At 39.8% G+C, this 27,282-nt stretch overlaps 1 protein-coding gene across 1 annotated transcript in view; it reads right to left on the bottom strand.

The window, feature by feature from the left end:
* Nucleotides 1–1,411: 1,411 nt before the first annotated feature.
* nbeab (neurobeachin b) overlaps nt 1,412–27,282 on the bottom strand; it is a 187,697-nt gene continuing 161,826 nt past the window's right edge. The window contains 13 exon segments of the mRNA XM_054597703.1: nt 1,412–1,586; nt 5,784–5,935; nt 6,607–6,803; nt 7,173–7,274; nt 9,936–10,106; nt 10,808–10,963; nt 11,117–11,188; nt 12,044–12,236; nt 13,262–13,351; nt 17,826–17,993; nt 20,019–20,171; nt 23,352–23,471; nt 24,502–24,642. Coding sequence (XP_054453678.1) covers nt 1,496–1,586; nt 5,784–5,935; nt 6,607–6,803; nt 7,173–7,274; nt 9,936–10,106; nt 10,808–10,963; nt 11,117–11,188; nt 12,044–12,236; nt 13,262–13,351; nt 17,826–17,993; nt 20,019–20,171; nt 23,352–23,471; nt 24,502–24,642 — 1,806 coding nt within the window. The 3' untranslated portion in view covers nt 1,412–1,495.

Genomic DNA, 27,282 nt, shown 5'->3' with positions numbered 1-27,282 from the left:
CTTTAGTAGCTCTGAGCATGCAAAACGTCAGCTTTGGGTAGGGTGGTGTCTGGTAGCACCATTACAAAAATCAGAATGCAAACTCAAAATCTCTTTGCATATTTTTGTTCATTTAACATTGTCAACTCACAGCGACAGACTTCTGCAGTTAAATGCAGACAAAATAGCTTTCACATCATCAAAAATAGACCTTAGTCATTTTTGTAAGATTTCATCCATCATAAGATAACTTTTTTTCTGTCAGGCAGCTGAAATCCTTAGACCTTTACAACAACCAAGTCATAATATTGCTTACCAATGCACGTTTCGCAGCATGAACTGCTGTTCATGAATTAACAGATACAGAATGAACTAGCAAACATTTTTGCAAAAAGAGTCAAAAGGAAAAAACTGAGATGCACAAGTAACAGTACTAATGTTTGCAGTAACAACAATTGTAGACTGCCTTTTTAAATGACACTTCCTTTGACAACATTTCTTACAGTTTTACCACAAACACCGTAACAGTCATGAGGCTCAACAAATCTGGTATTAAATCCTCTGGATATGTTTTTGGAAGAAGCTGAAACAACAATAGATTCATAACTGCTGTTTCAAATGTCCCACTTGAATTATTTTAATTATTTGATTCTGTCACTGATAGAACTAAATAGTCCTTGATTCAAAGTTAATATGGGAATATCACAATTTGTAATCCTTTTTGTTGATATCATGATTAAAAACAAATATTTCACAAAGGACTAAGCTCACACTGAATTTCACTTTTCTTCCACATAGACAATCAAATACAACAAACTAACAATGAACATTTGTCTTTTCACATACACATACATTTGACCACTGTTAATAACAATGAGCAAACAATGGCCATATACATGTATTATTAACAAACTAATATCTGAAGTTCAATGAAGACAATTTTACATAGCTCCTGTGATGGAAATGTTGGTAACATGGTGGCTAGTTTAACAGCATTTAGATCTTTTTCTCAGCCTTTACAGAGAAGAAACACTTTACACTGTCCATATTTACAGTACAGGTTAACATCATTATTATTTCTTTTTAGAAAAGTGTTCCCAGTGAGATATGTATCTGCCATACAAATGTATAAATGTTTCCAACGAGGATTCATTTTGTTTTGCATTTTCACAGTTTAAAACAGGAACTTTAACGCTTACATGTATGTTTCAGTAACTGTGTAATTGTATTCTCAGTCTGTCTCTCATTGCTCAGAACAACAGACCTGTTTGATTTGGGAAAATGTATCAGCTGGTGCTCGGGTAAGACATGAAAACCAACAGACACATAGCAACAAGTTTTCCTAAGAGGCCAGATGAACACATGCAAGCACACCCTGTTCTTGTTAGTGTCACCATGGTGATGTTCTCCAGCCCACTAGATCTCTTCCATCTTCTGCAGCACACCTCGGTCACTGGTTGGTAGGTATTTCTCTTCACCCTCCACACTACGCCCTGCTGCATGGATCCATCTCTCCTCAGTACCTGTTTTGATGCTCGTAGTGCCATCGGTTGAAATCAATGTTAAATGCCACGATGCTGCCAGAGGCCATGCCGGTGATCAAAGTCCTGAAGAGCAACAACACCATGAAATGAAATTAAATCTTAATGTCAAGAAACCGATTATAAATAGCTACATTAACTACATTAGTCTCTTTGTCGTATTGTGACTTATTGTTATATGTTTTCATATTTCAAAGGTGTGTTTAAACATGCAAGGAACTAATGTATTAAAATGTGTTCATTGATAAAGATTATTTCCATAGTGTTGAATGAAATGAGCACAGGAGGTCATCAGGGGCTCTGACTGTAAATCACGGGTTCCTCTGACAACTTAAGTAGACCATTGAGTCCTAGTATCTTTCTGGAACCACTTTGCTCTTGTGTCCGAGGTTGGCTGGTATGTACGAAAAGCAGCTGATTTCACAGGGTCGTCTTGTACTGCTACACCCCAAGGGCTTAAATGCCCAAGCACAATGAACAGGGTTACAGCAGAATGGGCCTCTGTAAATCGAGTTGCAGTGCATGGCTCACTTGTGTTACCTAATGCCAATTTACTGAAGAAAGATGTTGTTAATTAATAAAGGGGTTCTTAAAATATGTAACAGAAGTGATTTGTTAAGCGGTTTGAAAGAAATGTTAAAAATAGCATGGTGCTTAATTTCAGTATTTTTAGTCCCTGATGTTATTTACTATTAAGACGTTTAGTTTACATTAGAACTAGATGAAAATATGTACACAAATTCCATCCTAAATTGTTGTGCAGTTCCTAATGATGGTGCACAGTTATTGTACTCAAGAACCAGGCCTCTGTTTTGGGCCGGACCGCAAGTGCTGAGGGGCAGTTGCCCGATGGTTGCCAATTGTAGCTTGAATGATCAGAGTCTATAACCTCTCTTGACTGCCAGGGTCACATGATGACCTCAGGCTTATAGCCCCAGAGCGTACACTGTTGCCGTCAACCCAGTATCCATTATATGACTCCTTACAAATCTTGCAGAGACGCACATGTTTTTCAAAAACATGCTGTTGACCTGCCAATAGACTTTTGCAGTATCCATGTGTGCTCACTGGTGCCAAAATAGGAGCATTTGAAGAAGATACCAAGCAATTTTTTGTTCCTATGGAAAAAAGCATGGTGGATATTCCACTAACTGCACAGTGACATGTCAACATGGACAGCAACACAGTTAAGACCCAGTAACATTGTGGCAAACACAGAATTTGCCTAAGCGAGCCCACGCAACGATCGGGTACAGTTAAAAAGTCGAAATCACTTCCTGTTCCTATCATTCACTAAAATATGCAAACCATTTGGATTTGACTCGCAGCAGGGTTGGGCAATGTCTATCAATTTGGCATATGACCATGTCTAAAGTAAAACATTGTGCTGGGAATCACATATGGCCAGAGGGACGCACTTTAAGAAACTATGTAATAGTAAGATTTATTATGATTGTTAAATTTCTTTATGGCTTACAAAACTATGACTATATGTGTGCCTTATTTTATGACATACTACACTATGACTTGTTTTAAGACATACTATGAACTTCTTTTACCTTTTCCATAACAAACTTCATTGACTTTGAAGTTGACATTTTGACTTTTTTATATACTATACTTGGGCTTTTGTGACATCTTTTATGACATAATATTACACATTACTATGACCATTTGCGGCGTAACATCCAATTACTTTTTTGTGCGTTTTTTTTATGGCATACTATGCTATGACCTTTTTATGGCATTTAATATGAAACTAAACTGATGACATTTTAATAATTTACTATAGTTTGGCTTTTTGTGCAATTTTTATGTCAAACAATATATTTACTTTTTCATGAGATACTATACTATGACATTTTATTACATTTCCATGATGGAAATTCATGTGGTTTATGTGATATACCATAATATGACGTTTTTAAAGCTAACTTTAATATTACCATTTTATGATTTTTTTTGCATACTGTATTATGATTTTTAGTGATCTATTTTTTGACATAATATACTATGACCTTATATGACATTTTCCATCACAAACTATACAAATACTTTTTTTTAATTTACTGTGACTTTTTAAGTCATTTGTTATCATTTTTTTATTACAAACTATGCTTGAATTCTTAATCGCATCTTAATAATTTTAAAACACTTTTTATGACTTAACTATACTCTGACTTTTAATGACATTATTACGATATTCTATATTAAAGCTTTGGTGTGACATTATGTAATTTTATGAATTTTATTTGTCTTTTTACAGATATGCTATACCAGCACCTTTTTCATCATACGATATTGTGCCCTTTTTTTTTACTTTTTCAACATACTATACTATTACTTTTTTTAACTTTTTAGACAAACTATACTATGACTTTTTCATGACATTTTTTAATATACTATACTATTACTTTTTCATAACTTTTTGGGACATACCACATTATGATTTTTTTCATCATACTACACTACACATTTATGACTTATTTCGGCATATGTAACTATGACGTTTTTTTTCATGATTTTTCATTTTACTATAATATGACTTTTTAAGACTTTTTTCTACATACTATAACATGATATTTTATGAATTCTTTTGACATTCTCCATACTACTTTTTAATACTTTTTCGACATACTGAACTATGACTTTTCATGACTTATTTCGGCATATGTAACGTTGATAATTTCATGTTTTTTGTAACATACGATACAATTATATTTTCATGACTTATTCAACATTATATCCTATGACTTTTTTCGTGACCATTGTCAACATACCATACTAAGACCGTTTTTGACCTACCGGTATACTATGACTATTTACAACGTACTATACTATAACTCTTTCTTGACCTATTCCGGCAAGCATAACTATGATATTTTCATGGCTTTTTTTTTTTTAATCCTTTACTATTACTTTTTCATGATTTGTTTTAACATTCTATACTATGACATTTTTTGACTTACTAAACCATTACTTTTTTCGACATGCTATACTATGACATTTCTATGACTTTTTCATGACTTTTAAAAAAATACTACCCAAATACTTTTGTATGACTTATTTCAGCATATGTAACTTACATTTTCATGACTTTATTTCTACGTACTATATTAATACTATTTTGGACATTCCATATTACACTAGGTCTTTTTCAGGACGTTTTTCGACATACTAAACTATTTCTTCTTTCGACATACTATACTATGACATTTATTACTTTTTTTGACATATTATACTATGACTTTTTCATATTTTTTTAATACCTATAATATGACTTAGCTTTGACTGTAATTGACATACTATACTATGACATTTTCATGGGTTTTTTCAACATATTACTCAATCAAATATGTATGACTTTTTCGTGTCTTTTTTTCGACATACTAAACCATTACTTTGTACGACATTCTATACTATGACATATACATGACTTTTTTCAACATAATATACTATGACTTCTTTTTTTACTTTCTTTGACACACTATACTCTGACTTTTTTATAAATACTGTACTATGACTTTTTTGAAAAAACTAAACTGACCGTTTTATTACTTTTTTCGACATTGTCATTTGACATACTATACTATGATATATTTATGACTTTTTCAACATACTATACTATGACTTTTTCATGACTTTTCTTCACATACTATACTTTGACTTTTTTCTGCACACTACACTATGACTTTTTTATGACTTATTTCGGCTTACTATACGATGGCTTCTTTAAGAATTATTTTAGCAAAGAAATCTATGACATTTTAATTGTTTTTTGACACAAAATACTGTTATTTTATGTCTCAATTCAACAAACTATACTATGACTTTTTTTCGACATACTATACAAGGACTTTTTCATGACATATTTGATTTCTTCAATAAACTTCACTATGCCATTTTCATGACTTTTTATATTTTCAATATACTATACAATTACTTTTTAACTGACTTATTTCAGTATACATCAGTATGATATTTTAATGATTTTTTTGGACATCCTATACTTTTACTTCTCCATGACTTTTGTCCACATACTATACTTTGACTTTTGAATAACTTTGTCCGGGATTAGTTTTTTTCTTTACTTGACATGATATACTATCAATATCAATTAGAATTGATCATAATTGCTGCATAAGTACTGTGTTGAATGTAAGCTATTGAAAGTGAAAGTATTGAAAAGGACTACGGATAATTAAAACTGAATTCATGTATTTGTGTCCTCAAAACTGCTACCGTACAACCTCTTGCTCTGACCTTTGATCGTGTGATAGGTCCATAGCTCGGATGCCAGCATCACAGCCAGGGTAGACGTAAAGCTGTTTGAAGTCACAGGCCTGCCACACCTCCACCACTCCATTATCCCCACCTGTGGCCAGGTTGTGGCCATCACTGCTCAGGAGAATAGCCTACAATTGGTACAGAGAGCAGTTCAACATGTCACTTATGAATAAACTGTTATCGTACCTTCTAACTATAGTTGTCTTGCTGGAGCATGTAAAATATGTAATTGAATGACACATAGCTATATATTCAAATTAAACACCAACATTCGTGATCGTAGAGCTTCATGAGCAATATGAGTTTAACATTCAGCAGCAATGTGCAGTGCTTTGTAAACTATATGTTGTACATATTCCAGATGGATAATGGTAATAATACTTTTTATTCAATTATAATAATACTATTTGCATCTAAAAACCTGGCAGGGACAACTTAAATTTCTCCCCTCTAAAACAATGTATACTATGATCCAGGCCAAGTATTTGGTTCACAAACTTTATGTATCAGTTAGATTGCTCTATTCACGAATGTCTTGCTAAGCTTTTTTAATAAGATTGTAAACATCAATAAACATCCAGTTGCACACTATCATCATCTAATCCAAAGTGAAAACACAAAGCAATCACTTGATATGTAATGATTTTTTCAAAATTGTTCAGTAGTTGAATCAAAGCTTATATACTTAAAGATTTGTAGCTGCCCACTATTTGAATCGTTAAAGTATCTAAGACTGCAGATGAACAAAGATACATCCACACCTCTAATGGATTATACTGGTGTCAAAAAGTCAGCCTACCCTGGTGGAATCATTCACTTCCATCTGTGCCAGCAGTTTTCCATTAATACTGAAGTTGCAGAAGCGCCCCCTCTCATAGTAGATGATGCAGTGGCCCTCACTGGACACTGAGATGAGCCGTGGGCACTTATAGTAGTCTGGTCCCTCCAGGGCCCGAAGCAGGTCCCCTGTGATGGTGTGGACCAGACATGGACCTTCTGTCGAATCGAAACATGCACAGACAAAGATGAGCAAGCTTTTATTAAGTAAAACATCTATTATGCTTTCTTTATAAATTAAACAACAAAATGTCTACAGTTCTACAGTGTGCACAGAGATAGATACCTGGTTCCACTACTTACTGTGAGGTTGCATTTTGTGAGGTAATTTGCATGTTGTTCAGTTGGGTAAACATGCAGGTCCAGAGTTTTCATTGAAATGAATGTCTATCTTTGTGGATTTGAAAATAAGACTGGTAACCTAAAGTATTGTATTCCAATCTGCCAGCTCAAAGCACGAGTGCCCTTAACTCGCTCTTTCCTCTCTGATGACGATGACATTAAAGGGAAACAGAAAAGTACACTAACCTTTGGCTCCGCTGATGACCAGGCCCAGCTCTGCACAGACTGACACACACACAACTTCCGCGTCATGACCCGTCAAAACTGCTCGTGGTGCTGGATAGTCACCTAAAGAATGAAACATACACAGTATAATAAAACTTATTTCTTGGTTTAAAAAATAAAGCTATTGAACGTTGCTGAAAAAAATCACCTAAAAAATCTGAATCTGAATAGGTGGTATAAATGTATTGGTCAATGGCTGAATTTTGAAATTTGGGAATTCTATGCAATGATCTATATATAACCACCACACCTTCACCAGGGAATAAAGTCAAATCAAATCAAAAACACAAGCACAGTGATTGTGACACACATCTGCGAGCGGAGAGGTCCCGTTGAATTGTCATGTAAATGCAAGGATGCCAACTGATGGTTGATTTCATCCCATGTGTCACATGATTGATGATGACCAGGGGAGAGGTTAGTGAGGGGAGTTTCGTGGCAGCTGAAGCCGACCTCTGGGCTCATTCTGAAATGCACTGATCTCCAATACGGAATGAACCTTCATCATGTCCCTAAATAATGTTGCATTTTACGGAGAGTTTAACCTATTGAATTAATTTCAAACATAATTTAATAAGGGGAAATAATCTGTATTGACAACAAAAAAATAAATGCAGACCAAATGCAGCCAATGAAAAGCAAATAAACTGTCCAAAATGTACATGAAGTATTTAACCATGAAGGTAGGGGGAGAGAGTAGATAGAAATGTTGTGTCAACTGAAAAAAAGAGATATTATGTTATTGTTACTTTTACATTAGATAAGCATACTACAGTTTGAGTGGTCCAATAGTAATGGCAAACTCATGTCAAACTTACACAATAGAATATAAACTATGTGGCTGTTGGTGTCCAAATGTGATTCAAAGTTCAGCCAATTTAGTGAAAGTTTCTCTATCCACCTGAGTGACAGTTAAGTCCTGATAGATGATGTGGACATGTGTCAGCCTGCTCTCATCCTCTCTTATCCCTCCTCCTCCCCCATCATCTCCTCGTCTAGCTCGGCATATCGCCTCTGCAGCTGTAGCGGTCCAGTCAGTGAGCTGGACTGTGATCGATGCAGCACAGTCCCTTAGAGACCAGGACCTGAGCAGCGCTGTCAGTCCCAGCACCCACTGCTGAGGGAAGCTGAATAGGACAAGTGTCAGAAAAAGCCTCCAGGGGGAAAAAGGGACCTTGTGCAGCTCACCTAACCGACAAAAGATTCAATCAGCTTGCATTGCGTACCCCCCACCCTCTCCTAGCCCTTGGGAAAAGCCGAAGTCACCCACCACAATTACCCAGTGCAAATATCCCCTTACACCGGTGTGATGGGCCGAGTCTGAGAGCCAGGGCCATGATTGAGCTGGAAGTTATTTTAATTATCATACATTTAAGACACTTGCAGCCTTTTGGGGCGCTGGTGAAATCAATTTCTTTGGCACATGCCACATCTGCGGGACGAGGAAGCAGTGATCCGGAGGGCTGCTGCTACATATTCACACAACCTTCCACCAGCAATATAGAAAAATGTAATAGGTATGAAATCATCAGAATGAGACTTGTGTAAAAGATTCTTCAATGAAAAAGCAAATAAGTACGGGAATAAAAAGGACTGTAATGCTCTGTGTGGTATATGACATTCATTTAAAGGCTTCAAGTATGAAAATATGAGAGGGCGGTAGTGGTTTATCCCTGAGGATCCTTGCAAATGCCTGCCATCTATATTTTGAACATGACTGATAATGACTGGCTACAGATATTTGTACAACGCCGTGTCAGACATAGAGAATGTAAAGTTTTAAGCTCATTCTGCATTGCCCCTGTTCCTTCACTTACTCCTGGTTCCCACACATTTAGTGCTCTGCATTTTAGAACCAAGCTTTTTAGCTGCCCCAAAATGTTTCTGACATCATAATATATTGATTAGATATTGATAAGACATTGCAAGTGATTTGATTAAGTAAAAACACATCCTGTGTTTTGTTTCTTGAGATGAGCTGTGTAGTTTCCTCCTCCATTGTCCATCTGAAGATGCATAGTAAGCACTAGCAGTGTGAATATCAGGGGAATACTGTTTTCCTGCTGCAGTAACACAAGTGCTATTGCCCCTTGCTAATTGGAGGCAACCAAGCTGAAATTCTTAATTAACTGTCGGAGCCTCTGTGAAGTTAATTAGAGAACACACCTAAACCGGAGCTCCTAGAATCTGTGACAATTCAAAATACAATATCTTATAGCACACACACACATACTCTTCCCCATCTTCAGTTTTCCAGTTCTACACCATATATGGTGCTCTTCACTTGAAATGTACTGTATATCTGTTTTCCCTACCCTGATGGATTGTTTTGAACACAGACAATCAGTGAGAATATGAAACTAAATGAACTGAGGAGAAGAAATCACACACTGGGGTCTACCATTTCCAATGCCAAGACATCTGGAGTCCTCTACTTGGAAGCAGCACAGCTCAATACAATAAATCACACTAATACATCATAGCTACAGCTACAGTGCTGATAAATTATCCTCTCTCTGTCTCTCCACATTATTTGATTTCTAGGGTAGAATGCCTTTTTCCACTCTTGATCAAAGGATCTTGCTTTACAAGTAGCATTTTTCACTGGTGAAATACTAAACAATGTAAAAAGATTCCTGTAACCTTGTCTAGAGAGTGATGCTACTGTATACTCTCTGTGTGCGTGTGTGAGCATGGCACATGTGTAGTATTTCTCTTACTCACTGTTATTGGGATTGTCACCGATAATATGGTGCCGTCCACTCCAATACCACAGCAGAAGTGTAGCATCCCTGGACCCAGAGACGATATAGCAGTCTCCTCCGATGTAGGATTCTGATCTGGCCAGACATGTCACCACGTCCCAGTGGCCAAAAACTATCTGGGTCAGCTTGCCTAAAGAAAATATGTACAAACATGTTTTTGGTGTTGGCAAAAAATTGGTAGTCAGATGTTTCTGAATTAAAACGATAAAACTACTGCTGGCTTTTAGTTCAAAGCCCAACTAGCCCCACTGTAGTTAAGGGAGTATTGCATGAAATAGTGGAAAAAAATTCCATTGTGGTTAAATCAGTAGTCCTTGTAACCCCTCATCACAGATTATGGCTTTAGTGTGGTCACCGTTGAGCAGTCCAACCCGAAAAAGTGTTCTTCTCTCTTAGTTTGTAATATCTTAATGATTTTTGGTAGGCGGGAAGAGTTAACGTGTCCAGTTTTTAAGATAAAAGACAAATTGAGAAAAAATAAACAGATCCTGTCTCATTCCATTGAAGCTGCTGTAACCCCAAAGTTAGAAACCATTGAGGTAAATGCTGCTTGTAAAGCTGCAGTGATAATCATTTATATATTTAATCAGGTATGTTGCTGATATTATTATCTTGCTACAGGTGAATTATTGTCAATGGAAAGGAAATTAGCAGAAACAACCTTTTTGAGTCATCCGTAAGTTCCATTGTATTACAGTATAGTCATCAATTTCTCTACAAAGCTTGTCAGCAGAGAGCAGCAACAATACTGTATTATTCCCATCATAGCACTGAGCCCTCCACACATCGGTGCACACCTCTATAGGAAATAGAGTTTACACTGTAACCTACCTGTCTCAGAGGAGTACACACGAAAGCTCTTGTCCCAGAAGCCACACACCAGTATGTAACGGTTGTCAGCTGTCACCACAAAACAGTGTGTTGTGATTTGGATGCTCTGGTCCACTAAGTCTGTGATCTGACGCTTGTTGCTTCCAGTACTGTTGGCTGTGGGGGAAAAAAATGCATAAAACAGAACTCATGTCAATACCTGAGGTGTTCAAGTTTTTAAGAAAGTCCCTTAAAGCTAAAACAGATATAAAAGCCAAAGGTTTTCTATCTAATAGTGTATTTCAATTCAAAACAAGGAAGCTTACTCACCAACCAGAGAATCCATCTCTATAGGAAGGTGATGGGCCTGCTCAAGGGAGTAGCCTGGTGCTCCTCGGAGACCTGGATTCAAGCAGGGATACATAAGGAAATTGATCTACAAGGCTATTTCTCACCTCTGCACGTGTGCATTATTACACGCACACACACACACACACACACACACACACACACACACACACACACACACACACACACACACACACACACACACACACACACACACACACACACACACACACACACACCTCCACCAGATCGATCAGAAAAATTTCCATCCATCTTACTGGGCTTTTTTTGTCAGAAGTGTCAAACTGAATGGAGACATTTCATCCATGCAATCTGTATCTGGAGCCAGTTTTGAAACAGCAACATGCCTGAATATATGGAAACCTTATTATCATCATTATTCTGAAAAGCCAAACCACATTTCCCTCCTCTCCGACAGGATGGCAAGGGTGCTGCAGCTGTGTTCATTAGTGTGGGAGCAGCCAGAGCAGCCACACAGTGCGGACTCTTTGGTCCTGAGCTCAGTGTGTCTCTACAGTGACAGATTGGGACGTGTGAGGAGAATGTGGTGCAGTTGCGGCCTAATTTCCTAGTAACCATTGCTTTGGCCCTCTGACCCCGAGGTGAGGCTGATTCTCAGGGAGGGGCTCTGTGGGTAATGTTGTTCACACATGTCTGAAAAGGAACATGTGGAAACACTCCTGGTCAGCTTACCTAGGAGGTGCTAGCCTCTCACATAGCCAGCTGGCTACAGCTCTATTATGAGTGGTGGGCAGGTTTGTGTGAGACAGTGATGAAGTGATTTTACAGGGCCACTGCTGTGGTAGGTATCACATGTGGTATTGCACGTCTTGTGTAATAGTGTATGCTTGAACACAGCACCTGCTATGTGTGTTGAGCTCCACTCACCGACGTTATTGTGCCATCGGTTTACGGCAAATACGCGGCTGCAGGTGACAGTGACCACAGCAGGTGTAGTAAGATGGGGCAGGGTGTTGGCGGCAACATGCGTTACTGGCGAATTGGATGGAAACTTCAACACCATGATGACATCCTGCTGCATCTGGTCCTTGAACATGAGAGGACTCTGTGGAAGGAAACACTATTGAGTAGAAGAGAGAAAAGACGAAGTGTAAAGGATGGAGGGATGTGATGGTGGAAGAGGAGGAGGAGTACAAGAAAAGAGGAGCAGGAAAGCAGGGGATGAAGAAGATGAAATGAAGAGGTGTGAAAGGATCGGAGAAAAAGAATGGAAAGAGCCAATTAGTGTGGAGGTTGGAAGAAAATCTAGGTTTAGACACAGAGGAGAGCTTCATGCACTGCCCCCTACGGACAGTGCAGTCAGACGAGGGGCTGGTCAGACAAGGGTAAGACATGGAAAACTGGGATGGTGTATGCTGTAAACATGAGATGGTGCATAAATGATACACGTTTCAGAAAAGATTGAGATTTGTCCAGAAAGAAGAAGCATTTAAAGAGACTGCATGAGTTTTTGGAGACATACTTATTTCACCACTGTAAAATTCAGCTCAACCTTAAGAACACTGAAGTATACTACATGTATAGCATAAGTAAAAGCAATGGAGGTGATGGTGATCCTGACCATATTCTGAGTTGTGGACCAGTTTTAGCTCTCATCTTTTCCCTTATTTCAAAGGCTTTTGAAAGAAGTTTATGAAAACATTAAAGTATTTTGCAAAGTACAAAATTGATCTAAAAGGTCTCAAAGTGATTTGCCTTACAAAGAGAGAACCATGTGGAGATAATGTGGGTTAGGCTGGCTATTTCAGAAAGAGGGGAGCTTCTAGGCCAGTAGGGAGCACTCTTCCCTTTATGCAGCACTGCTAGCAGGATGTTACAACTATACAACAGGGCAGACAACTGGTGATGATTTTTTTTTGTTATATTATGGGTCTGTGACCTACATGAGGTAAGCCCTCTGAAATATTTAACTTTTGTTTTAACAGAGTGGATTGATGCAGACATATATTACGACAGTAAGAAACCAGAGACAACACAGGCAAGCACACCATCACCATCCAGGCTTTCACAGGTCTACACATCCCCTCTGACACAGACTAGCACCAGAGTTGCAGAAAATTCTCCAAGCATGCTCGTGGCTCTCACCAGGTGCATGGCCGAGCTGCGTGGAGGATGTGGCTCAATAAGCAACTGAGATGGCATCTGTCCAAAGCTCTGGATCTGTGCCTCTGTGGCCTGCGGGAGAGAGAGAGGAGAAGGAGAGAGGGAGAGAGAGAGAAAGAGAGGGAGAGAGAGAGAGAGAGAGCGGCTGTCACAATCAATATGCATCAAAGTGATGGGTCAATGCGTTACTTGACAATGCAAGCAAATCCTAACTCAGCCGAGCTTCTGAGGAAAGGGGGAGGTAAAGGAAAAGGGGAGCACTCCCAATCCGCCTGGGTGCTCCCCCCCCCCAAGCCTGCAGAGTCATCCAAGTGTTAGTATGGAAGAGACAAGCCTTTTCCTATTAACATGCTTCAGTTAACCATTCCCATTTCCAGGCGCAGGGGCCCCCACTGCATAAACGTTAACCTGGAGTGACATCCAGCTAGGACTGCAGCAGGCCGGCCTTCTTTTAGATGTTCTTGTGCTTGAAACAAAGGGGAAAAGCATGTCCATGCACACACATAAGTATGAAACAGAGGCACAAAATCACACATGCAGACCAAGGCAATTTGGCAGAGGGTATCTTGATGAAGGATGACTTATTGGTTATACACTGTTACTGTGGATGCTTGAGACAGAGAAGAAGAAAACAACTAAAAACAGCACGTCTCACCCTGAGAACAGAAAAAAAAATCAGAATCAAGAATTTACTATAATTAGAAAATAACTTCCTTTTATACAGACAAAAGATCTCCCTTGCCTCCAGTGAGTGAGGAAAGAACAAGCAGTAAGAGCTGCTGAGCTTGACTGAAAGTGGGGCACTCCATGGTGGGAGTGATTGATGTGACTGGAGCCACTTCCACCATCAGAGGGGAGCTTGTAGATGTCCGTCAATGCCACTGTGCACAATGGAACATACATCGCTCAGCCTTTCGCCTGCCCTTCTGACTGCCTGGGTGACTAGCCCTCATTTTTCCTCCGCCTGTACACACCACTCACAATCAAAAGGACCTATTGGGTAGCACATGCCACAGAGGGAGATGTGGCAAGGGAAGTTTGGAGGTGATACTGATTTAGGACAGGCCACCTGCAAGCCAAACAGTCTCCCCCAACACCCCCTGGTCACTTCCTATCTTCCACAGCACCAAAAAAGGCGCTGTCCACATGGTTGAGCGCTGTCGCACTGCAGTGAAAGTTTCATGTGAGTTGGTGAGCACATTTGGCAACCATTAAGTTCTAGTCAGTGTTTCTTTACAACGCGGTCCGTCAAGTAATAAGCAGCTGACATTATGGCTATTTAAGGTTAGGTTTGGGGTGAGGGTCGTGATGTCTGTTAAAATAAGGAAATTTGATACAAAGATCAGAAAGACTGAGGAGGCCATGTGGACAACATCACCATATTTCTTGTGATGATTCTATTACCAGGGAAACTGGGCAGCTGCATATCCCGTTTTGGTAGTCTTAGACAACCTTGACAACCAATAATTGTTTCCAGAGTGCAAGGGGAAAGATTTGTCCCTATGTGTTTGTGTTGTTTTGTGTGTGTCAGGGGAAGGGGGTCTGACTTGTTGAAGGTTAACTCAAGTACATGTTCCTCCACTGTATGATCAAAACATGTCAATATCTCTCAGGTGCTTCAACACTAATCCTCTCTGAGGTATGTCAGAAACGTATCTCTATCGCAGTTTGAGATGGGGAGCACTTAACAGGCAGTTCATTAGTTTAAGTCACTTCAGGCTCTGCTTTTTTGGCTGATAAGTGACACTTATTGCCAAAGCCATCTGGATGATCTCCCCTCCCAGCAACAACCGCCTTGCTTGGGTGAGCACCAGACATCCATCATAACACACAGTGTCTGCATGTCTGTCTGTCTGACTGACTTTGTTCCCATCTGATTTTGGCATTAGCGAAAGGCTTCAGAGGTGAGTGGTTGAAGCTCTCTCTCTATCTGCTGCCTGGTTCCCAAACTGGTGACAGAGAGACTCTGTGGAGGATGATCCCCCAACAGCATCCTCCAGTGCACTCATGTAATGCAGCAACACAACAGCTCTGTCAGACAGAATGCAAACATGGCCTTGCAGTGACCCGCTAAGCAGCGTGGGATCATGCTGAGTCAAGACACCTGAGATCAGCGTTGTCTACTACAAATATGAAGCTGCTCAACCTTTAACCTTTTGACAGACTCTGCAGATTACAGAAGCAAATTGCTTTCATTAGTTCATTCTGGCTTTTAGGTAGTTTAAATTATTATAAAATCAGATAAAGCAGCAATGACCCATGCCAATACACATAAACCAATAATTAATGTAATTGTTGTGTAATTGTGATACACCTCATGTGACGACACTGCTGCCCATCCTGTTTTCCTGTAAATCCCTAAGTACTAACTAGCCTGAGGGTGTTTCTTGAGTGACAGCTTGGGAGTTGACATGAGCACTACTGTATGTGGGAGCAAAAATGTCTCAAACATTGTGTCTACCAGTAGGTGATTGTCTCTAGTGCAGTTATCCTCAATGACACTGAATCCTATTATATGTGATACATATGAAAGAAGTTTCTTATCATTAAGGTCAAGCATTTAAACACTTGTGTCCCATCACTATGAGAACATCAAGGTGAAATCAATTTAAATATACCTCAGCTGCTTCAAACACTTCATTGGCTAGCCAGCGCACACTTTGTTGTCTCTGTCGATTCAGAGTGGACGGGAGGGGCAGTGGCAGCTCTGGAGGAATGGAGTCCCACTGATGAATAATTTGTCTGTTTACTTCAGAGTGACACAGCGGGGTCTGAATCAAGGGGTTGCTGTCATGTTTTTCCATAAGAGAAGGCTGTCAGGAGGAGCATTGCATAGTAGGACTGCTGTTCCGGCAATATGCCCAGTAGAGCTGTCATCGTGCCCTCAACCAGAGGCCCGGCGGCATGTCAGAGGGTGTCAGCATTTCCATCTGACACACGGGCGGAAATTATCTCTCATGACCTCTAATTTATTGACATTTGAGATGCCTTAATTGTTTGACTAACGCCTGATATGAAGTTTCACCTGTCAGGCTCAGAATGAATCAATACCCCGGAGTCAATCGTCACATTTCAGCAAGTCTTAGCGAGACATTCATTGGGCACTTTTCCATTCTCCACCTCACTGACTCAGCCAGGCAGCTCACAGACCTGGCCTGTGCCGGATAGTAGGAGTGGTAAAAAAGAATGTGAATGATGGTACGATAAATCCTGCAGAAATCACCAATAAATCATTTTACCATAGACTGTGAAAGAAATTGCTCAACTTAAATTAAATAATTTCAAAAGAGAGAATTGAAGTAAAGTAAAACTGTTGTCATCTGATCAGCCTGGAGAAATACTGTACTTTGGAAATTATAATACTGGCTTTGACTTCGTCTGGACTTATTTATAATGCACTCTTAGGGTACTGCTTGGTTTTAGTGTAAGGGGTTAAGATATACAAGGTTATACTTTATGTTACAGGGAGGGGAAGAATCTACCTGGAATGAGAGATATGATTGAAGGTACGAAGGCTTGTCGTAATTAGTGCTCATCATACCAGTATTACATCAGTTGCAATTAGCTGAGGCAATTTCTCTCTCCAGCACAAATACATTCACATGTGACAATAGCAACAACATCAACTGGGCACAATTAGGGAGTCTGAGTAGCAGGCTTCCTAATGTGCAACTAACTAACTAACAGTACTGTCATCTCTCCGGGTAACAGTAGGCAGGGTGTAAGACAGCTAAAACCCCTCATGCAAAATATGCAAAATAAAAAAGGCATCACCTAACTCTTTCTCAAAATGATGAAAACCCAACCTTTCACAATATGGTTTGGTAATTAGATCAGCCAAGTCTTCTGCAGGTGATTTGCATAGTGGTCACTTGATAAATAAAGGCGCCCCTGGAAGTGACAGTATATAAATGACTTGTTTTGCAGACAGCAGATGGTGGATATCACAGGGAGAGACAAGCTCAAACTGGAAAGTACCACAATGCATGCCAGCTGCTGCAGTCTCTAGTCCCCTCTCCCCTCTACGCAATTAAGCTATTCACGAGTAGTACAGCCAAGCTAATAGATATTCAATTAATTCGTTAAGAACAAGAGAATTCATTCCCTCATCTATTGACAGAGTGACCTCTGCTGATTGATCAAGGAGCTCAATGAGATTCATTGGTCTGATTAATGGAAGGAACATACAGTATATTGAGCACCTGGAAGAAAAGAGCAAAGAATCCTAATGTTGGGAGGATCTTTTAATAATGCTGACAGATATTAAAAGATTACTGTTTATCTGAGAGAGAGAGAAAATTAATAACTCTGGTCATCACAAAATGATGGTGATCTCAAAGCAAACTCGATGACTCAGCAGCTCTGCCAAATTCTCTCACGGGTTACATTTGCATGACACAATAATTGATTGACAGATGCGCGATATAAATGCTCCCGGAGCTCCAACACATGCCAGGACAAATAGAGACAGGAAGTTGTGCCTATGGTGAATTAGAGAGCGGGGAGGGCCTTTGTCTCCATGGCAATTTGCATGTGTGTGCCTTACCTCTCTGAGCAAAGGGTCAGTGATACTGTCCAGCTTGACGGAGCCCTCGTAAGTCAGGTAGTGAAAGACGTTGAGGGCACGCACCGCCTCCGGGCCGCGCTGCTTGTAGCCGAAAATAAGGTCAATCCACTGATGCAGCTGACATGACACAAATTCGCTCTCCAGGGCCTGTGAGAGGAGTACAGGGCAATTAGAGGTGAGAGGCATACCAGCAGCACACAGCACATGGGCCAAAAGACACAACGCAAATTGTACTTCCACACAACAATGAACACAACAAAACACAGCCTTCTTTACTTTTTACACATATGACCTACCAGGGCGTTACATTACATAAAACCGCCCAAAACTAATTAAGAGTAAAATATATAGTGACTGGTTTTACTGTGCATAAATATTAAAGAAAAAAGAAATAAAATAAAATAAACTGTTTCCCCTCCTTTTAATGTAATCATCTATTTCAGGACAAGCCTCCCATATCACATTTTTCTGTCTACTTAAAATACCCAACTGACCATGTTTTCACGGAGACAAAGAAATTGGTTCAAATTTAACAGGGATCCAATTAACTGTAAAACCATCCGCAGGAGCAACATTGATAAATTACTTGTGAGTGTGAAAAGGCAGACTTGATTTCTTGTGGGAGTGTTAGTGAGAGATTTGGGATAGGATTTAATGCTGATAATTATTATAAATATACCAATGGAAGCCATGCAACGGGGGGTTGATGTATTGTTCCACAATACAGTACAACATAATTCCTATGCATTCTGGTGTAAGGCTTTGCAAGAGGAATTTACACTCCTCCCCTCACGTCAGGAATAACAGCCATTACCAACAAAGCCTGCTCGAGCACACAGAGGCAGAGTTTGCCACAGGGCATATCACTTCAATTGAAAGTGGCACATGCAAAGATGGGAAGTGGGAGGAAGAGAGAGGGAGGGAAGGAAAAAAGAGGAAGAGTGAGACAGAGGGGGAGGCAGAGGGAGAGATTCACTGACAGAAATGAAATAATAGAGGAAGCCAGACTGTGGGCTAGCGAGTGATCAGAACAAAAGAAAGACAAAAAAATGGAGGACTATGAATGTCTGGGCGTTGATTACACAGGTCTGTGAATGTAACAATGCAAGGCAGAATCACACATGTAGCCTTCAACAGTGAGAAAATATCCACTGTAATCCCTTTTTCAGTCATCCTCTCTCCCTGTTTTGGAGATGCAGACATGCCCTTAACAACTCCCTGCCTCTCACGTCTCTCTCCCCTCCTCCACTACAAACTGCCGGTATACAAGCCGGATAGAGCTCAACCAGGCAGCATGGGGAGAGCACGGGGAAAGGTCACATACATAAGACCAGCCCAGCTCTGTCACTCCAGCTGAAAAGGTCAAGTGTGTTCCAAGAGCCTCTTTCAACCTATGGTCCAAAAACACTGTGGCCCCTAAACCACAGGATACGTAACCTGCATGAAACTGTGTCTTCCTAGCAGTATTATTAAAGTTTCTGATGTTTTAAGAAGGAACTACTCATCAAGCTTAAATTAAAATGCACATGGCCATTCATCATGTAATTTTGTATGAAATTGAGTTGAGCTGTTGAGTTTCTACAGTAAGTGATTCCAGATTAAAAGGAGAACAAGGTTTATCTGACGGCAAAAGATATGTTGGATCTCCATTTCCTTCCTCGTGCTGCTCCTGAAATCTGCTGGGAGTAGTGGTGGACCACATGTTGATAGGCTGTCTGTATAAATGTGCACACACAGACGTTCACACACATACACACAGAAAGGGCCCTGCACACTGCCAAAGTGATGAGTCCCGACATTACAGAAGGTAACACTATAGGGCAAACTTGCCCTCAGTCCTGTCCTTTAGTGACATCACTGGGGTCAGGGGTACAGTGTTAGTATTGAGCGGTGCACTTTATTAGATGCTTCATGAATAAGACAAGGAGACACAGATGCATGCGAAGGTTAGCAGCAAGAGTGGGGAATGGATTTCTTTGTTGCTGTAAGACAGAGGCAGAAGAGCTAAACGGAAATAATTAATTTAAACATACATCTAAATGTATGTTTGTCTTTAATATTTAAGTTTCCTAATATTATATTTGGGTAATAAAGGGAAGTAGTATCATATTCAGGTATAATTTTGGCTCAAGTAACTCTACCATTTCAGCCTGACATATGCCCTAACCTTACCATCCGGTTGATCCTAACAAGGTCTTCAGGCTTCTTGGCCCAGGCTGGCAAGTCCACATCACAGACCATGGTCCTGTCCTCCCTCATTCCCAGATGGTAGCCGTTGCTGTTGGCAAACATCTCCGGGAGGTAGTAGAACTCAGGAATCAGTTCCTGCATTTTTAAAGGGAGAGAGATGTTCATGTTTTACAGCTCACTGACAAGACCACATCTTTAATACCCCGATTTTCACCATATAATCGCCCAACAATTCATCGAAGTGCAAGAAATAACATGTGTGAGGACAGAGTCACGGAAACCAGAGAGAAAAAGGCTCTGTATCCCACTGAGATGAAGTGAGAATTCAAGGGTAAAGGTAACACAAACAAACTTAACAGCAGGCCATGAGAAGGCGGTGAGAGGTGCTAGTCCAGTTATTCCAGGCAGAGGTGTAAGGTGTGTTAAATGAAACTGGAACTGAGTTGGGTTTTTCTGCCTGGTCTCTGGGCTCCTGTGATGGGGTCAGGACCTCGCCGCAGAGGGGAAGTCAGCTTGGTAAAGGAGCCCCCTACATAAAGCCTGGTGTGATTCTGTACATTGAAGAAGCGAGCAAATATTTACCAGTGTTTTTAAAGACTATTCCTAAATTTCTGGGAATTTCTCCTGAGTCAAATGACTACACCGGTATTTGTACATTTAAGTACTAAGTACATCAAATTTCATACCTTTCCGTCAACAAATTATATATCATGAACATCAGAGATTGGTAATGGGCTCAACATGCAAAACTACAAATATGGGGTATTTAAGAAATTCTAAAGATAGGGCATTTGCAACATATATGACTGTTTGTATGTATACTCTCTGTGATTTTGCAGTCCCCACTCTGACCCTTTATCCTCCTAATCATACAGCTCAGAAAGGATGAGTGAGTAAAGCCTCTGTACAATGAGGCATATGCACACGAGGAATGTAGATCCTCCACTCTGTCCTCATTAGAAAACATATGCACAAGACAAGTTAAATACTCTTGTCTGTCTCTTAGCCTGAAATTATAAAGGAGGGTGTAAGACAGTATTTTAACTCCTTGTATCAGGCTCTTTTTATGAATGCTGTGTTTGTCAGATTCAGTGAAGTTTTATAATGCCTATGGGAAACATAACGTGCAGAGCTTTTAGGCCCCCATAAATCTCTTGGTTTTGATAGAACGAGTTAGCATGACATGGTACAGGCCAATAACACTGCTGGTCTGCTGTTGGTCACATTTCACCCTCCGCACACGACAGGGAACGGAGTAAAGTAGCCATTCCTCTGGGTTTCCCTCTGTCTCTCACACACACACAACCGCAAATTCCCTCCACTTTTTCCTTCGTAAACCTCCTGCCGTAACTCACCGCCAAGCCGTTAAAACTGCCAGCTCTGTTTTCAAGCCACCCTCCCATGGCAGCCATTAATTCTGCAACAGCATCGTAATGGGCTAACAAGTCAATCACACATGCCTCCATTGCTTTACACTGTGTCACCTTAATGACATGTTCGTCAAAATCTGTCACCGGTGGAGTGCTGCTGGATTCCTTCAGACAGCATGGTGGCAGTTTTTGTGTGTGTGTGAGACAGTATATGTATGTGTGTGTGTGTGTGTGTGCCCACTACCTCCAAGAAAAGTCTATTTCTCCCTGCCCATGGTGTTTGTGCCAGCTTAACATAGCTGTGTATGAACATAGAAATGAATGAGAAGTTTGGATGCATGATAATAATGGGGTGGTCGAGGAGGTTGTCAGCACAGGATTGTTTCCATTTGACTTGCTCTTTTAGGAGGTCATCCCCATCAGGGGTTCAGCCTCCTTTGGTCTTGTCGTCATTACGGCTGGAGGAGACTGGGGTTAATGAAGGGGAGACCCTGGTAAAAACAAGCTGCCTTTTAATCAGAGGCCTGATGGCCCGCTCGGAGTACTGGGCCAGCGCTGACCTTGACCCCAGACTCTCCGTTCAGCCTCAGTTGCTACATTGTTGCTGTGCATGGCATTTGTGTGTCCGTCTATATGTTTGAGTGACTTTCAGTTGGCATAAATTATTTAATATCATTATGTTTTATTTTTTGCTGAAAATGATTATATTGAGCATTGCCCTTTTAATACCTAGTATGTTCAAGATTATATAAAAATAACCTAAATACTAGGTTGAAAGGTATGCAAAGAAAAATTTGAGAAATAACTGAAATTGAAATTATAAGCAAAAGGATCACAGCACCGTGCTAAATCTAATCAGTCATAAAGTGGCAATGACTCATAGTTTACCCTTATCGCACCATGAGTAAACCAAACAAGCTCTTGCATAATATTTTCCTGCTTCTAATACATTATGAAATACTGTTAGTATTACAGCATTGTCCTCCACAGTACAATGTGTCTCCTAATAGATAACTACCCATCCAATGTGTGTAAAAACAAATGCATGCAGACATACAAGTAGCTGAAAGTAGGCTTTATTTGTTAACAGGGTGGCTTTGACTATTCAGCTGCTCGCTGGCTCGCAGCTTTCTGCCTCTGTCTCACATAGTGGGCTGCTCCCTACTTCCTGACGAGTAAAAGCCCTGTCCATACATAAAAGACTACATTTTAATAGCTTTTGTCATTAATGCTTTATTAATTGCCTGGGGCAACACTACCCGATGCAGGGTGTGCTAGAAATATATGACACTTTGAGGTCAGTGCGTATTCCTGCTGCGTGTTTTGCAGTGGGCAAAATGGAGGCGTATCAGCAGGGTTCAGCGTTTTCGGTGACTGCTCTGTGGATTTGCAGTGGGAGGGCTTTGTCTTTCTCTCAGACACAGCCTTTGTTCAAACTCATGAGTGCTTGCAAGCACAGCTACAACATCAGTCTACCTTTGAGGGAGTTTGTTTTCTGCATGAGATAAATCAAATGTGCATTTCTAATTGCTTGGGGTATTCCTCTACACTATGGGTCTTTGTGATTCGCTGTTTGGATGAGGCATTTATAATTAATGGTATATATTTTGGCAGTGGTGTTGAAGCACACTGGCTGAGGAGGGGAGCATAGCGAGTTGGAGCCTTGCTATGGTTATATTGCCAATTATACATAATCTTTTGTTTCAATTTTGCTATATGTTGATCAACATATAGTGATAATTACTATCAATGTCCTTGGAATTAGATACCCACATGTTCGTAACACTAGCTTATAAAATGTTTCTGGCAAGGAAATATATAATAGATAATAGCTAATGATCACACATTTAACTTCCACTTGTTTTAGGGAACACTTGTCTAGACCTTTGTATCCTTATAAATGTAAACCACAAATTTAACTTATTGCTTTTCTTGTGATTCTCACCTTTACATCATGGGTGTCCCTCTGACAGTTTCTCCAGGAGCGGGAAATGGCTGAAAAGGTGCGGTCAGGGTGGTCGAATTTGTTGTTATTGTTACTAAGGAGGAACGTGGTGAAGGGCTCCTACAGAGAAAGTAAATAAGACATTATTAAGATCAAATTTATCCACCCTCTTGATCTGCAATCTGAAAAATATCATCACTGTTTTGAATTTACTGGATTACCATGTGGCTTATTAAAACGCATCTGAATATTCTGAATTATTTCAATTATATCAATTTTATTCTTTTCAGCGGTAGACTAAAGGATCTCTGTAGAGATCAGTCATTCCTTGAATCCAAGCCTGGGGGAGAATTAATTAGCGTTCTTCCTGAGTACAGTAAGCCATAATGATAATTGGCTCAAATTTGTTTTTTCTCTGCCTGAGATGGCGTCCATTGCCGGTTGTAGCGGATGGATCACTCACCAGAGGAAGAAAGGGATTGTGGGAAAAAAAAACACTGACGCCAATCTAGCTGCTGTCAAGGGAGCTCCCTCAGTTCATCAGCCCATTCCTACTAATGATGGGGAGCAGGACAAATACAGTACAGACTCCCCATAAAGCTCTTTCAAATTAATAAGCTGACTTCAAAATCAAATGTATACCAACTCAAAGAAGCCGTTCAGGTTATAAGGGCCTGCTTTGAGGGGAACAGAGTTGGTTAGAGTGTGTATGCCTCCTGCTTCTCTTTCAGAGTAAATGAGGACAGTGCTCAGTAACCTTGATGGACATGTCTCCAGCGCTCACTAGGTTGCCTGAAACACATAAACCTGTCAGAGCAGCCTCTGTAAATCATTACCCAGCCACTCTTTATTTAGTTCACATATGCCGGTTTACTGGCCTGTGAAATGTGTTTTCTGAGCGCCATTGGTCTAACTCAGGCCCAATCAAATTGAGATGTTGAGCTGTTTCCTGTGCAGAAACCGACAGACCTCAAAGTAACAGCATCATCAAGTCTGACAAGTGACAATCAACTAACGCAGACACAAAAATGAAAAGCTGTCTGAGGTTGTGGGTTAGACTTCATTCCTATTCAGATGCTTGACTAATTTAGGGATTTTGAACACACTACAATAATGAGTGTGAAGATGGTTGAAGGAGTGAGTTACTCACTACTCTGACAAGCCAGTGCAGGGTGGAGGCAGCTGTGGAGTAGTGGGAGTTGTAATGACAAGGTGGCGTCTGGTCATCTTCCCAAGTCTCATAACGTTCAGCATAGAATGCTGCACGCTTTGGATTCAGAGCACCAACAGGCTGGAAAGAAAACAAGAAAATATGAAGTTAAGTTAAGCAAATAAGTTATCTTCTCCTTATCTGCCTGTGTAAGTAAAACAAGAGTTTCCCCCTCATGGCAACCTTGAATAAATTGTACACAATTGTACACAAGGCAAGCTTGATAAGCACTTCTATATATTGTCTTAAAAAACAGTGTTTGAAGACTGTTATTGTAAGTAATTACAAGTAATTTGTTGATACTTCATTCCTTAGGAGATTCTGATTGCGACATTATCCCATGAATAGAAATTATGACATAATCATTGGTAGACCTATTCATATGAAGATTTTCCTTTATACAAAAAAAACTAAAAACCTTTAACCAAAACATGCAGCTTGGGTGCTTTACAATAAAATAATCAAAGCTGAAAACCTCAAAACAAAAATACTGTTTAAATATAAAAAAAAAAAAGCAGAAAGCCTATAAATTGCTAATTTGAAGTATCTGTGTATCTATCTTTATTGATACTTATCATGCCCAATATTTTACAATAAACCACAACAACTACAGTAGACTGTAAAACTGATCAACCAGTTGTCATATTGATATAAAACTGAATTAGGAACATGTATGTGTCCTTCTTCCTATTCCGATTCCTATCTTTAAACTGCTGTGGGTCTGGATCCTAAACTAAAGAAGCTTCAATGAGTATTTGTTTCAGTGAGCAGCAGAAAGTCTGTAGATCTGAGTACTATACCAGGCACATGTCTTGGCAGCATATTAATAATATAGTTAAAGACAAGTTGTGAGACAAGTTCAAAGATTAAAAAAAATAATTCTTCACTTTTTAGAGTAACTGTTAACTTAATAATATAAATGATATGAGCTCATTCTTTGCTCATACAGCCCTTTTATCACAACCACACAGTCTGGTCTAACTTACATTACTGTGTCATCAGGTTTGTAAAAACTTCACTTTTTGTTGCCCCAATATATGGCTTATTGAAATACTGGAAGCAGAGGCTGTTGTCATTTTCAGTGAAAACCAGTTACACACTACAGATAAGGTTAAGACCACAAGACATTTTAAAGAGTTTGGCTTGTGGTCATATCAGCAAAATTGTCTCTGTGGGTCAGTATATAACAATGCAAGATAATGCTTTAGCATAGAGTATCTTAATTAATTGGGGATAATCTATACTATAAGTATGAAGATAGGTCTCTTTGTATGGAAAAAGTATTTTTCATTTTACAATGTACCATCTGCGATATTATATTCTCCAAAAACAGAAAAGTTTTGACTATTAATAAAACCTTTCTAGAGACATCATTGCTAAACTTTTCATATAATGGAGTTCAATTGACTTACTTATTGGAAAAACCACACAAGTTACACTCAAGCCTCATGCATGACGGACTTTTTGAACTCAGTGCTAATCTATTTTGAGTCTCAAAATGGAAAACATGACAACTAACGGCAGGTGTTATGAACAGTCTTCCACCAAATCAAATTTTAATGATCATGCGGCTAAAAGAAACTCATGAAGGAATTTTTGGAAATGCTGACTCCATAGACTTAGATTAGATTATTAGTGGGCCAAAAACATCCACAGAAAAGTCTTGTTTTTCGAGGTAGCCCATACCATGTGAAGGTTTTTTTTTTATTTTACTACGCTTGGTAGGCATCACTGTAATTTGTATAAATAGCGGCAGAGTTTTTGCCTGGTGACGCAGACCATTTCCTGCCAATAATCTCAGCATATGGCGGTTGATGTGATGGTCCAAACACCGGGCTGCAGCGGTTGTATTGAAGACCAGAGCAGGAAATGAAGCTACGGTACTTCTACTATGATTTACAGCTAATAATATTTTGGTGGGTGCATAGCATAAACTACTGCATTCCTATTTCTTTTGTTAGCAACTAAATAGGATAAGAAAGCTTAATTGAGTTTAATTAAGATAGACTTGCAGAGTCAAAGTAGTTCCCCATTACGCTACATGTGGTGAGGCCAGCAGACAGGCCGGGGGAGAGTTCAGGGCAGTCAAGGAGCTTTACTCTGGGATTTGTCCGTCAGACCCCATTATTCTCCCGAACCCTAAAAATGTCCTGTTGCGCTGTCTTCTGTCTGAAATTTACAAGGGTATGGTGGCTCGGGTGAGCAGGATGGCGCGCCGAGGATGGAGGGAGGAGATATGTGCGCCTCCTGCTAAATGTTGTGGGTAATCCATGTGGATTAACCCTGGCTGACCTGATTTACAGCCAACGCACCCACAGAGCCAAACACTTTACTCAGCACAGCTACTCCCATCTGTGTTCAGAGCTATCCTGTGCTACTGGGCACTGCTGATGGGAGTTACCATGATCTATACAATAAAGTGCAATCTAATAATGCAACACCACCAGCTATGGTCTTAAATTAAAGGGATTGAATTATGACTGACATTTTGAATATTAAATAAAGTATATAGATATGGTCAAATAGAAGAAGAAAACCCATCTGCTAAAAAACATACTTATATGCTCATAAAAAAGTATCCTTTTCATTGTTCTGCATTTGACAAACTGCTGCCATATTATTGTGAGGAAATAAATATATATATTTTTTAAAACATAAGGGCAATATTTATTCGCCATCCAATTATATTTCATACTTTGGCCGAACCTTGGATTGCATTGT

Source organism: Anoplopoma fimbria, chromosome 1 (assembly GCF_027596085.1).
Source record: "Anoplopoma fimbria isolate UVic2021 breed Golden Eagle Sablefish chromosome 1, Afim_UVic_2022, whole genome shotgun sequence".
NCBI lineage: Eukaryota > Metazoa > Chordata > Actinopteri > Perciformes > Anoplopomatidae > Anoplopoma > Anoplopoma fimbria.
Note: the sequence above shows the minus strand (reverse complement) of the source record. Positions and strands in the feature narration are given on the sequence as shown.